At 34.1% G+C, this 14920-nt stretch overlaps 1 protein-coding gene across 11 annotated transcripts in view; it reads left to right on the plus strand.

Moving 5' to 3' along the window:
• The first annotated feature begins 248 nt into the window (after positions 1–248).
• The window catches only part of Sarm (sterile alpha and armadillo motif), a 167209-nt gene continuing 152537 nt past the window's right edge, over positions 249–14920 (plus strand). For 3 of the 11 annotated variants that reach the window (XM_088257866.1, XM_088257863.1, XM_088257872.1), the window contains exon 1: positions 12899–13048. Coding sequence is in view for 2 of the 11 variants with exons in the window: in XM_088257861.1 (XP_088113987.1) it covers positions 975–1719; positions 5793–6139 (1092 nt within the window). In the remaining 9 variants the exon portion in view is untranslated. Of the gene's footprint in view, positions 1720–5792; positions 6140–12898; positions 13096–13412; positions 13608–13797; positions 13921–14920 lie in introns of those variants that run through there. The other 8 variants (XM_088257861.1, XM_088257862.1, XM_088257867.1 and 5 more) reach the window with 6 other exon arrangements.

Consider the following 14920-nt stretch of genomic DNA (forward strand, 5'->3'; position numbering starts at 1 on the left):
AAAACATGATTTAGTGAGACATGTCTGACGATTGGACCAGCTGTGCCACAGGAACTCCTCGGAAGTGTTTGGACCGCAATCAAGGTGACAGATGCAAAGTCAAAGCCCTACATAGATTTGTTCTGACCGGAAACTGCTCTAAATATGCAACCAGGTGAGTACGAACATCACCCACGCGCCCGCCCCCGTGCCGAGCCGGAGCCTGTTTGTTGGTCCCTCGGTCGGCGACGCAGTCCCGCGCCTAACCTCCGCAACTCTGTACCAGTACGTTGCAATTAGCGAGAGAGAAATATCTGCCTGCAGCAGTAGACGAGCGGATGCTGTGGGTGGAGTAGACAGAACCTCTCTCTCGCGGATCATCCATCTGATCTACTCGCGGAGAAAGTTTGGCCGATAGGAGAGTCGCGCCGCGGCATTCCTACCTGGTACATGTCCGAAAAGCCAACTCTTACCGCGCTCGCTCGCAACTTATCGTAATATAATCATACAACCCGTGTTTAGTGCTATTTTCTGTGCAGTGTATCAATTTCAAGTGTAGAATTCCTCAAAACCAGTGGGTTCTCAAAGGCCATAATGTCGTGTCGGCCGGTGTTGTCGGAGGCGGGCGCTAGGTATCGGATCGATTCCTTCCTCGGTGTCCTCGTAATCAGATATCTCTGGAAGCTGATCGTGATATGAATTTCGTGTGAACTATGGGATTAGATACAATACCCGGTATCATATTACAAACTCTACAAGTAAAACCATTCGAAGTCGGATAATTCAAGTTAGTCGGCGTTTGGTGTCGCACCAATTCTGTAATTTTTGTATCATTCATAATTAATTATTTAGTAAATTCGCCCGTAGATATCAGCGAAATCGTCGTTAGTTTGTGTTTTAAAAGCACATTTACCAGTCTCGACATATTATATACTCCCATCTTTTAATTTGACGCCAAAATTAAGCACTATCATTTAAAAAGCCATCGCGGAACAATGAGGAAGAGAATGACAGATCCTCCGAAAATGAGTCAGAAAGGTTGGGGGCGAGGGAAGCCGAGGGTGGGATTGGAGGCGAGGAGCTTTTCGGCGCCACACGCCGCCCAGGTCACCCCGCCTAGGACGAGAGCGGCCAGGAGTCTGTCGGCGAACGAGCAACCGCTCTATAAGCAAGAGAGCGAGAGCAGACAACCCAAGTACAGGCCAAGTACAGAGAATGACAAGAATGTCTCGATGTATAGTCTCGACGAAAGCAAGCAATCGATGTACAGACAAAATAGCGAAACCAAGGTGTCTACGTACAGACAGGATAGCGAGCAGTCAAATTACAAGCAAGAGACAAGTTACAAGCAGGAAAATGAAACGAAGCATTCAGTTTTTGAGCAAGAGGTAGAGCAAAGAGAGCCTTCAGACAAATACGACTTTGTGTATTGCGATGTCACTTCGCCGAGCGAAGAAGAGTCCGAAAAGGAAGAGAAGAAGGCTCGCGACGATCACACAGGGGTCCTCGAGCCCGCTACAGTATCGGTCGGTCCTCCGAAGAGAGTGGTGGCGGCTCTGCTGCCAGGGAGTGGGCTGCAGAGGGCGAAACTCCCGACGGTGAAGAGTTTCAACTCTAGAGTGAGGGACCTGGCCTCCATCCTGCCGACCCCGCGCCAGTTCAACTCTAGGGAAGCAGTTCCCGTGGGAGCCTTCAAGCAGAAAGCGGCCCCCACCAGCTGGATGGAAGACGATTTTAAAAGTTAGTTTAATATTCATTATTTTATAATACTCTTTTATATTTCACTTATTTGTTATCTGATAAAAAGAGTTAAAAAGCATTACGTAGGCTTGGCCTTGTCCGCCTCCATAGTCTTGTAACATATTTAGCGCGATCGGGCAATTTGGTTCCCGGGCAAATCAAAATAAATAAAAGAGATTTTTCAGTCAAATGTTTGCGAGTATTTAATATTTCCCAGCTATCTAACACGCAAGTTGATCACTTTGCCTTCATAAGATTGACTGTTAAGTTAAACCTGGTCAGAAGAACTTTCGGCAGTTCGCTATGTATCGATGTCCATCCCATGTGTGAAATAGAGAAGATTAGAGGAGGTGAATATGCTTTTAATTTGAAATAAAATCAATAATATTTCCTTTTAGAGCTATCTGTAAAGGCATGATGCATTACACGTTATATTTGATACAATAAACATAGACATACACCCACGGGAATTATAAGCCAATTAGAATTGAATGTCGTATGACGAAAACGTTACTAATCACATACATGTACATATGATTTTTTAAGACACCATAAAAAAATCCCTGCAATGCATTGTAAGAAGAAGTTTATTGAGTGATGTGTTTGTGATTTTGTAGATGAACCTACTTCTATTTTCTATAAATTAAAAAAAAATCTACTGTATTTTTAGTGCGTCCGCATTTTTGTTCACAAATGCTGGATTTTGCTTCCGTTCGTTCGGAAAAAAACATTCAGTTCTCTCAATAGGTACCTCGAACATTTTCAGGCACCACACAACTCATGAAAAACGACAGTTCTATAGACCTTGTGATCAGCTGACTATGGAATGACACGACGTGATGCGTTTGAAAGAATTTCGTTATGTTGATTTAAGAACACGGGCATACAAGTCGTTGACATTTTCACGTGCTTCAAATCATGTTTATGTGGCAAAACAATCATATGCTTGGATTATAATTGTTTTTAATTGATAATATTAATAAAAAATTATAAATAATTTACCATAGATGTTTATTTAAATTGTCTATTTGAATTTGAGTGTGGGAAACCCGAATTTTTCCTTTCCCGCGAACTGGTCAGCTAAATTTGGGGATTTTTTGCACATACAGCGATTCTATTATTAGCGGTCCTAATTTTATTGGACTGCGAGTATGAGGTATGAGGTGTGAGGCGTGTTTATTTATTTATTTATATTTCATCGTAAACATCATTAGAAATTACAATAATGTTACCTTGCCACTTTTTATTATTCTTATTAAAAATATCTAATCAAAAATGAAATTAACATTTCGCTCTTCTTCTTATGAGTAAAATTTACCTTTTTATTCTGAATAGTTTCAATCATTGATTCATCATTATAAAGTTGTTGTTTGCAAATTGCTGTAGTGATTGCACTTCGAAGATTGTAGAGTCGAAACAGGTTACAAAAGTCATATTTACATTTATACTTACAAAACTATATATTTTAATATAGTTTATTTATTTCTTTATATTTAGAAAGTACTTTATGAAATAACATGAATTCAGTTATAAAATTAAAACATTTAGATCCGATCACTTTATTGAGTTTATTAATATAAAAACACTAGTTTCGAGAGCGATAGATGTTCCCATCAATATATGAAAATAGAGTTTGTATTTTCGCCTACTGATGAACACATCTGCAGTTCTTGAAACTGGTCGTGTGATAAGGGAATTGTTTTTTTTTTACTTGAAGTGGCATAAGGGAATTGTTTTATTTTTATAAAAATTAAAAAAAAAACATTTTAATTTTATAGCTTTAAATGATCGAATTCAAAACCGAAGTAACTACTTCTTTTGAAGAAATAGTTACTTATTAGTCGATTTTCCAATATAAATATGTTAACACAAGCTTTGTATATATACGAGTATATAATATAAGGTCCCATCACCATACATCTGAAATATACCTCTTCTTCCTCTTTATGTATCGTGTCAGGTCCCCCTGACGTCGGCTATCACTTGAGAGTATGTGTCCCTATCTTGGGCAGCCCTAAACAGCACCTCAAATGCTCTTACCATGATCTGAAATATACAATAATGAAAAATATCGTTTTTATTAACTTTAATTTTTAATTTCCCACAATTCAAACTGGAGTAAAGTCCTCAAAAGTAGTATATCGTACCACGCTTCCTTTAATGCCAATTCAGCTCACACGTGGAGAAGTGTGTTGAACTCATTTAAAGCGGGCGAATAAAAAATAATGCATTTAAAACTATCCTTGTATTACATATTCTGCCTAATAAGCAAACGAATCTGTTCGAACGAGTGCCATTTAGTTTACGCGAATAAACGCAGTCAGTGATATGATGATCGTGGTACGACTCGTTCACAAGCTGAAGTCTGTAGTGATATTCACAAGTATCGTGGTAATTATGAGTTTGAAATGCAGAAGGCTCGTGGTGTATATTCTTTGGAAATACTCGTGGCTTCGCAAGAACGACATAGTCGTACATTCGCGTTGCACCGCCGAGAAAATTGCTTTAAATCCGTCCGATTGCGATTGCTATAAATGTGAGTATTTTATGAACGTTTTTGATGCTTTTATTATTAGTTTTTATTTTATATGATTTGGTTGTTTCGAGCAGAGTCGTGCATTCTATATAGGCAGAAAAGCAGCGCCTACCCTGGATTACTCGCGTATAGAAAACTACCCTGCTTACTCCATATAGAAACACGACCAGTGCCTAATATGCCTTATCCTTACCCAACCCAATAGGCAATAGCCTACCTTGATTAAAAACTCTGTGCACGACACTCAGTCGATTTTAACTGCATTCTGCACCAAAACTACACATACCGGAAGATTTTTTTTCACGAAATTTAATTAATAAAATTAATGAATTCATAGTATTACAGATACAAAATAATTGTTAAAATTCACATTAAGTTGTTATCAGTTGCTACATATTGCCAATTCAGCGATTTTGTAATATTGTAAAAAATAACAGAGTTATGGAATATTAACCTTGGCCCAATTTTTCTGCATTTTTAACATTTTATCAATTTATAACTTAAATAAGTATCTACCAACAAACCTTTTTCTCTTTTGATTGAATGCCTCACTACTCTGTATTTGCAAAAATTCTTCGCCTCTTCCACATTCATGCATTTCCACATATGTTAATATCCTCCAACTATTCTGACTCCTAACGCCCAAGCATTTCAAGTACCTACTTGATCATATAAAATTTTCCTCGGTATTCCTACATTACCTACATTAGTATCACATACATATTTGTTTTACCGTTTTTCCTCACTCATACCTTCCACATTTCTAAAACCTTAATTTTATGAATAATGCTTATCTCAACCTTGCATTATTTCCTTATTTTATCATTCGGACGTTTATCACACGCATTTTGACTGCATTTTTCGTTTGCCAACTCCATTCTTCACATTCATACATTAGGATTGATACCAGGACTCCGTTCTGCATTGCTTTATGTTTACATGTATATATTTATTTAACAAACTGCAGTAAAAAGTTTTTTTTTAATTATGAAGATTTCTTAGATTCTTATTTATTAAAAACGTACATAGGATGCATTTCAAGAGGTTTTTTTTAATACATAATACACAAATATACTTAGGTTATGAACATGTCGCTCACTCTTTTCAAGAACGTCATAAATCAAAAATCGTCAATTTTCAGTTGTGCATGTTTTCGGAATGCCCAGAAAATGTACTAAATCCCAGCAAAAGAGGCATATTTTTAACTTCATATTTACCCGCTACAGGTCAGAAAGCGTTATTTTAGCATTTTGAAGAAAAGGTATTGTATTATTATTTTTCTAAATTTACTAAATATTTTTCAAATGGAGAAAAAACCTTCAGGTTTATCTAAAAATATCTGTTGCACAGTAAAAAGTTCAGTTAGTGGCTTGATATTTATTTTTAATACATTGTATTATACTTTTAAACTTTAAAAACCTTCTCCTGAAAAATCAAGTTTTTTGATTTATGACGTTCTTGAAAGGAGTGAGCGATGTGTGCTTTTATATTACAAAATTACGCGTGTAAAATGTGTAACATATTAAAATATTTCTAGATGAAGCTCTTCACGAAGACTCACTCGACTTGGCTGACAACGATGAAGTCGGATCGTCTCTTCAAACTGAAGAGGAAAACCTCATGCCACACGACATGAAGATGGATCAATTCATGGGAGACAGACTGCGCAATTCCAAAGAAAAGCTCAACATTGGAGGTCAATTTAATCCAATGAAGATCGAGGAGTACCTGAAGACGTTGAAGATGGACGAACAGATGAACAACATGGCCATGGCGAACATGTTGAAGGACTCGAACTCGGACAATAAGTTGAAGCTCGTGTTGGGGAACGGGAAGACTCTCGCTGGAGGAATGCTGGCGGTCGATGAGGACTACGATGATGAGGTAGGTGGGCTTCTTGTTCTTCTTAAGTGCATGTTTTATCTCATCAAACGACTAACGACAAATGTTAAATTATGTTTTATTAAGTATATGTATTTATTACATTGTCAGTGAGTGAGATATTGAAAGCTTTTAAATGTAAATTCACAGTAAAATCGGGATACAATTTTGTTTCACACTTTCTATAAATTTTGCGACTTAGTTCATAAAACAAAATAAAAAAAAAATTGTAAGAGAAGGTCTGTCAGAAAGCCTAGATGCTTCTGAATCAGATCTGGGAATGCGTTGGGACAGCTTTCAGTGTCGGGTTGTGGTCCCGTGGTTATTGTCGCGGACTCTTAAGTCAGAGTTTCTCGGTTCGAGCCCACTCTATCACAAATGATACCTATTTCTAATAATGAGCCGCTTAGACTCACAGAAATAGTATGAAATAAAAATAGTAAACAAACAAATATTTCATTGTTTAAATAATAAAAACACAAATATTTCTCTTTAATTTGTATATATATACATATATATATATATATATATATATAAATATATATATATATATATATATATATATATATATATATATATATATATATATATATATATATATATATATATATATATATATATATATATATATATATGTTTGTTAAGTTACTTTACTAAGCGTAATTTTGTTTACAGTAAGAATTTGAATTTCGAATGAAAATTAAGGGTGATGTGACGTCATCTTTGAGGACTTTTGTTGTTTTACAGAGCAACACGAGTATTTTGGGTATAATATTATAAAACTTTTTTTACTATTTTTATCTTGTAACAATAGCTTGATCAATACGTAAAACTTCGATATAAAAAAACTACATTTCTGAACATGTGGTTTACGAAGAAAATTTGTAGCTTACGATGTTAAATTGTTTCCGTGTGAGTTTTTACGACGGGAATATCCTTTTGATGTCTTTTGGTACGATAATTTACTTTAAAAATGTTGATAATTTTTTGTAAATGTTATACATATAAACATATAAGTATATCTTAAAATAAAAATCCAAATTTGTTCATATTTAAACAATAACTTAGACTGAAAAATAACGAAATATGGCGTTTTATTTCAAATTCTTGAAAGAGCTCAGATGGCACTTATTCTATTTGTAGCTTCTCGCTCTAAAACATGTGTCTGTTTTTAATATTTATTATTAAATTTCAAATTTGGTTGTAACTCTTCATTAGCAAGGTAGCACTTTACTGCGGTGTGGACTGTAAAACACTAAAAATAATAGCTACTCTCCCACACGCCGACACGTTCCTAGAAATGCTGAAAATCTAACATGAATATTTTGTATACAGACATTTCTGATTCAGCATTGTCAATTTGGATCTTGGCTCGATTCCAACGTATCCTGAGGGTCAAAGACTTGCCTCATAAGAAATGCTTTTACTACGATCAGTAGAGGTGATATAAACAAGAGCGCAGTGGAACCCCGGATATCCGAAATCCCAGAAATTAACAGCATTTTGACAAGGGAAGAAATACATTTGTTGGAAAACATATAAATACAGGAAAAAATATTTTAATTATTGAAAAGTTACTTAAGTATACAGTATTGTGCCTGTATAGCTACTCAACTACTATATTAGACTGAAATGTAATTAAGTTGCAAAAAATGCAAATGTCAATACATACATACTTTCAATACATATACATTCAATACATCGCTCATTCTTTTCAATAACATTATATATCAAAAATATTAAATTTTCGGTTGTGCATGTTTTCGGAATGCCCAGAAAATGTACTATATCCCAGCAAAAGCGGCATATTTTTAATTTAATATTTACCCAATACAGGGCAGAAAGTGTTGTTTTTGCATTTTGAAGAAAATGTATTGTTTAATTATTTTTTAAAATATACTTAATATTCTTCAAATGGAGAAAAAACATTCAAGTTTTTCCTAAAAAATCTGTTGAACAGTAATAAGTTCAATAAGTGGCTTGATATTTATTTTTAATACATTGTATTTTATGTTTGAACTTTAAAAACGTTCTCCTGAAAAATCAAGTTTTTTTATTTATGACGTTCTTGAAAGGAAAGAGCGACATGTCCAAATACTTAACTCCATTAAAGTGTTTTTTTTTACTTCTCGATAGACGAAGTCTGGGTTTTTACAGAGCTTACGACCTATTATAGGTTAAAGGCTGTCATAGTGATAATTTTATATATTATGTGTACATTTATATAATTCGTAAGTTGCCACATGTAAGAGTCTGTATTAACATAAGAGCCGAATGAACAAGAAAAAAACACAAAGGAACAGACGGGTAACTGTATTATAAATTTCTCGGCTAATCCGAACTTTTCCAAAATCCGAACAGGTCACAGCACCAATTAGTTCAGATTTTCGGGGTGCACTGTAATTATAAATTCAATGTCAATCTTGCAAAATACTCGTAAGTTCTACGAATTTAATGAATTTGCAGCAAGTTAAGTATTTTCGGATGTGTTGCGAGCGAGTTTTCAACCAGAGCAGGGAATACTAACGTAAATATTAACTGGTTAATATTGATGACTAGCTCGGCTGTCCAAATTTAAAACACAGTAAGGGACATTTTTTTGTAGTACTTTTTTTTTAGCATTTTTGGACTAAGTAAAATCTACTTAGTCCAAAAATGCTAAAAAAAAAGTACTACAAAAAAATGTCCCTTACTGTGTTTTAAATTTGGACAGCCGAGCTGTTCTACGTCTATAAACGTCTGACGTACGTGCGTTAAAAAAAAACACCATAAAAATATAATGTCTTATACCGTATCACGTACGCTGTATGTAAAAAATTACATGTTTTAGGCATTTTTACGTGATTAGATCAGTACATATTTAAAGTAAATAAGGTTTTTTTTTACTAAAATCTAACAACAAGAAGAAAAGAATATATGAATAAATATATCCATTAATAGCAGAGATATATTATTTTTAGATATTCAATATTTATAATTTAGATATTAAATCCTCTTAAATATATTATACAATACAACAATGAAAATTACATTTTTTTTGTTATTATTTAATTTTAGAATTAAAAATGGTAAATAAACAATAACAGTGGCCTCTTTGCTACTCTAAAACGGGTGTCAAATTAAAGAAAAAAAACAATTGAATATCTTTAACTTATATTAAAAAAAACAATTGAATATCTTTAACTTATGTCAAAAAAAACAATTGAATATCTTTAAATAATATGTAAAAAATCAGCTTTCGCATGTTTGTGTCCCCAAAACTCAAAAATACTCGACGGATTGACTCGATTTTTTTTAAAAACGCGGCCCTTGTTGATTCAGATAAATAAATGTGGACCTTAGAAATAAAAAGATTCCCCACCACTGTGTTATACAGAATTTTTATAACTCACGGAACTATGTCATAATACGTTTTAAAATTTATTATGAAAATGCCTCATAATTGTTGCGTGATTTTTGACCTGTAACTGTACATCTGCGTATTCCTGGATCCATGATTACCTCACTGGACATGTTAAACGGTTACCAAATACTACTTTTTTCCTACCTGATATTTGCATTACTCATACACAATTTGTATGCAAAGTGTCTATCGTATTCATGACAAAATCTACGTATGTATATACATCTATACACTGTGTACATACGCCTTAGAATCGTTACATATCGACACGTGAGCTACTGTGTATCTTAAACATAATAAAACGATAATTACGTCGATATCAATGGGCCATTAATTTGGATAAATAAAATTGTTGGTAAAACTGCTTCCCCGCAGGGGTAGGCAGATAGAATAGATTAGGTACCACACCAATCTGTTTGCGAACAATGTAAGTTATGTTATCGGAAAATGTAGCACGGAGGATCTAGTCGGATGGTGAAGACAGCGAAGACGTTCTGGAATGCCCATGTCAATAGAATGCAAGAAAATAGACTGGCCCGAATTGCTCTTCAAGAGAACCCAGAGGGAAGAAGACCACCTGGAAGACGCCCAAAGCGATGGCGTGACAGCTGCCAGTCTACGTCACAAGAGACGGAAAACGGAACAGACAGATCCGAGGATCTGTAAGAAGGAAGAAGAATAATAAGGCGCTCTCCTTGTCCTTACAAGTACTCGTTATACCGGCGAAACATCTGTGTCATCCACTATCAGCATTACGTCTTGTTAACTTTTATCTTATACGAGTGCAACGGTATGTAAAATGCAGCTGAATCCTGTGTTCATTGGTAATGTTGCATCCAGCTACTCGGAAATAGTTGACCAATAACTGAATGAGCTCATTTTCCCTATGCTCCTTTAAGAGAAATGATGACCGTCGTGATGTTTTTAAGTTATCAGCTTCAATAACTATGTTTCTCCCTGTAGAGATCTTCTTCGCCCTATGTTATAATTTCCTCGCAACCATCGAAGACAATTGAAGGCCTGGAAAACGTATAGAATGTAGAAAATGATAAATGCAAGTCAAGAAAATGAAATATTAGTTTAGGGCTATAGACTTTAGGGCGTAGGGAGGACGCTCAGAGACAGAATCCGTAACAAAGAAACTAGGCGGACCTGTGAGACTGAAGATGTCATACGATGGAGTAGAAGATTTTGGAGAGATCATGTCAACAGGATAGATGGATCAAGGATCCCATACCACCGGGTCACCGCCTTCCCGGAAGACCACCAAAGAGATGGAAGGATAGCTGGGCATCAACATCACAGGGTGAGTCACATTCTTGAAAAAAAAACAGATCAACAGATCTAATGCAAGAAAAGGAAAAAGCAGAAAAGTGATATAACAACGTTTTACGTAGCCGGTACGTTTGGTGGAGTCGCTAGTATTTCACCATGTTAAAATGAATGCATTCGCCCTTAAGGGGTTACTCGCAAACACACAGTTCAGTAAGTGATCGGTTGCGCGAGAATCCACACGTGTCCTCTCGTACATTTTAAAAGAATATATTGGATAAACTTTATAAAATTAAACAACTTACTTTTAACCACTTTTTCATTAATACAATTTAACCTACCGGTTTCGACAAGAACCTTGTCCTCATCAGGGTTTATTTTAATTTCCCTTAATTCAAAAACATTAAAATACTCTCACCAAAAACTTACACACACTCCCACACACTTCCACACACTCTGAGTGTGCGGAAGTATACGTAGTTAAATTGCACTAATCAAAAAGTGTGTGGAAGAGTACGTAGGTGAATTATACTAATGAAATATTGGTTAAAACTAAGTAAAGGCCAAAAAGTATCTGCGGAAAACATTCAAGAAAAGAATATGTTGGAATTTTTTTTTATACTATATATTGAGAACATATTTTTATAATTTTTTAACTCCTTACCTTTTATTAAATCTTTTCTTTCCAAAAGCATATATTTATTTCGAAGAAAAACTTATTTTTTAACTCAAAAACGGCGTTTTAAGCAAAAATTCAAATACGTTAAATGTTACATGGGTTCAAAGAAAATTGAGTTGCGGTCTATCAAGTATACAAGCTATAAAACATTCCTCGCGATTGATACTTATCCTTGACAATGAGAAGACAGACGACAAGGAAATGTAATTTGGTGTTATTTTTTAAAATATATCGGTGAAAGCTAGTCACAGTCAGAAAGTACAAGAATAAATTAACACATTAAGAAAAAAATCTACTGATGCATTGGCGTAGGTGTATTTCTTATGAGATTTTTATGGTCAAATTAAAATAACACATCGGCCAATAATGTAAATACCCGAAAGAACATATCGCTCACTCCTTTCAAGAACGTCATAAATCAAAATACTTGATTTTTCAGGAGAACGTTTTAAAGTTAAAAAATATAATACAATGAATTAAAAATAAATATCAAGCCACTTACTGAACTTTTTAATATGCAACAGAAATTTTTAGTTCAAACTGAAGGTTTTTTCTCCATTTGAAAAATATTTAGTATATTTAAAAAATTATTTTACAATACCTTTTCTTCAAAATGCAAAAATAATACTTTCTGCCCTGAAGCGGGTAAATATTAAGTTAAAAATATGCCGCTTTTGCTGGGATATAGTACATTTTCTGGGCATTCCGAAAACATGCACAACAGAAAATTTACGATTTTTTATTTATGACGTTCTTGAAAGGAGTGAGCGATATTTGAAAATGTATCGAGGTAGATATTAAACTTTATTGCAACAACTCAACTATCATTTTATATATAAAAATAAAACACTTGTACAATACCACTTTTGAGTTTATTAATGTAAACACAACTAGTTTCGAGAAATTTTTTATTTTCACCTGTTAATGAAAACATCTGCAGTCCTCGAAACTAGTCGTGTTTACATCAAAACATTAAAAAACGGTCTTATTTATATATTTAAATCATGTTTTTCAACAAATTATAATATTTGTTTACAGTTATCAAACAAATCGATGAATAATTCAAAATGTGAATGTTTATTATCACCTGATTTATTAGTAAATATTATATTAAACGAGTCTGCTATTGTTATGAATGGGTTGTTTGTCTTAAGCTATTTATATCTCATAAGTGATATAAATGTTTTTCTTCTTCTTAAATATCAGCATACCTTCATAAAACAATCACCATACATCCCTGCTCACTGTGTGCTTAAATCAATAAAAAAAATACTTGATTCACTAAACGCCTTCTGAAATTTAGATTTATTATTTAAACAAATAAAATATTTCCTCGACTCCGTCTCTGTGTTTTTGGCGCGTGCGCAATGACGTCAGTCCGCGATGGCCGGTCGCGGCGAGGAGCGCCAGTGCTCCGCGCGCTTCCCACGCGCCCGTACCAACTGCCAGTGCGCCGCGCACCGCGCCGGACACCTACGAACACGAACACTTGCGAACCGTCGAACCGTCGAACCGTCGAACTGCCGAACTGCCGAACCGCGACACAAGGGAGCGAAAGGTTCGAACCGAGGGTGAAGTCAGTGGTGCAGCCGAGGCAACACAAAAGTGCTTAAAAAAAAAAAAAAAAAAAAATCACTCGAGGATAATAATCATTTAAAAATATAAACAATGAGTCAAATGTGGAGGTCCTCACCAAATAGTTACATTTCCAATATTGTACAAAAAAATCCCTTAAATTCAAATCTGTTCAGTTTACTGTATTCTATCGAAATCTTAATTAAAGTTGCGACAAAACGTGACCTATGCTGTGTTAAACCAATATGAAATCTTTATAAAATAAACAACTTTGTTCTTACCACTTTTAAAAAAAAAGTGGTTAAAACAAAGTTGTTTAATTTTATAAAATGTGCCACAAAGTATCTGCGAAAAACATTCAAGAAACAATATGAAATCATTAAATCGTACTAAAACGTATCAAATTTACAAGCTAGAATTCCTGAAAACTTAAAATCATTTATAATGGAAATGTTATGTTCTGGTGAGGACCTCCACAAATGTTTTAAATAATTTAATTGAAAGTGAAAGTGCTCGTTTATCATTAAAAAAATAATTTCATAGTGTGTCATATTATATTTTTATTATAAGCCAAATACATCATTTTGTTTTTATTTTTTTATGAATGATGTAATGAATTTATCAGAAGTTGCATCGCGGATATCGTTATTGTTTTTTTTTTTAATGAGATAACGTATCTTTTTTTATGACTTAAGATGGATAAATATTTTGACATCTCAAATCTCATCACAGATCTATCTTCAGAAATATTTACATCTATAATATTTAGATATTGCATCTAATATTTTTACCCACCACAATTTGATACCTATTTCTAATAATGAACCGTTTAGGCTCACAGAAATTTAAATATTTGTGAGTAATAACAAATATTTCTCTTTAAAAAAAAAATCACATAAACATAAATCTTTGTTGATATCGCTCACTCCTTTCAAGAACGTCATAAATCGAAAATTGACAATTTTCAGTTTTCAGAATGCCCAGAAAATGTACTATATCCCAGCAAAAGAAGCATATTTTTAACTTAATATTTACCCGCTACAGGGCAGAAAGTGTTGTTTTTGCATTTTGAAGAAAAGGTATTGTTTCATTTTTTTTTAAATATATTATTAAATATTTTTCAAATGGAGAAAAAACCTTCAGGTTTTACCTAAAAAGATGTGTTGCACAGTAAAAAATTCAATAAGTGGCTTGACATTTATTTTTAATACATTGTGTTATATTTTTAAACTTTAAAAACGTTCTCCTGAAAAATCAAGTTTTTTGATTTATGACGTTCTTGAAAGGAGTGAGCGATATGTCAAAATGTAAAAAGTGGAGAAAATCCAGATTTGTAAACGAGCATTTAGACGCACTCGAAATGTCGTGGAGAGATAAATTTATTGGGTTTTTTTGGAACAACTTTATTGGCTAGATATTGAAAAAAATATGTATTATTGTAATAAATACCAAATGATCTACTATAAATACGCAAGGCCACGGATAATCTTTATACACTTTGAGAGATAATCTATTTATTTCTCGTAAATTCTCGTTGTCATTGTTTGTGTTTTTGGAAAAATGTTGATAAAGTTGTCCGCCTCCGCAGTGTCGTAGGTCAGCACGCTCGGCTACCGTTCTGGAGGTCCCGGGTTCGATTCCCAAGGGGGGTAAAATAAATATAAGTGATTTTTTCACTGTAATATTTATTCTGACTGGTACCTGAAGCGGAAGGCTGATCACCTTTCCTTCATGTGTAAACGATCAAGATAACACTGCGTTTATATGACGCAGTGCCCTATGCACCATTGGGTGCGGATAAGGTTTTTTTTTTAAAAAGTTGAACGAAACTTTTGTAACAGTCGGCTACGTAAAA

The sequence above is a fragment of the Brachycentrus maculatus genome, unplaced genomic scaffold, assembly GCF_059751285.1.
Source record: "Brachycentrus maculatus isolate JH-2025_06_01 unplaced genomic scaffold, ASM5975128v1 h1tg000088l, whole genome shotgun sequence".
Lineage (NCBI taxonomy): Eukaryota > Metazoa > Arthropoda > Insecta > Trichoptera > Brachycentridae > Brachycentrus > Brachycentrus maculatus.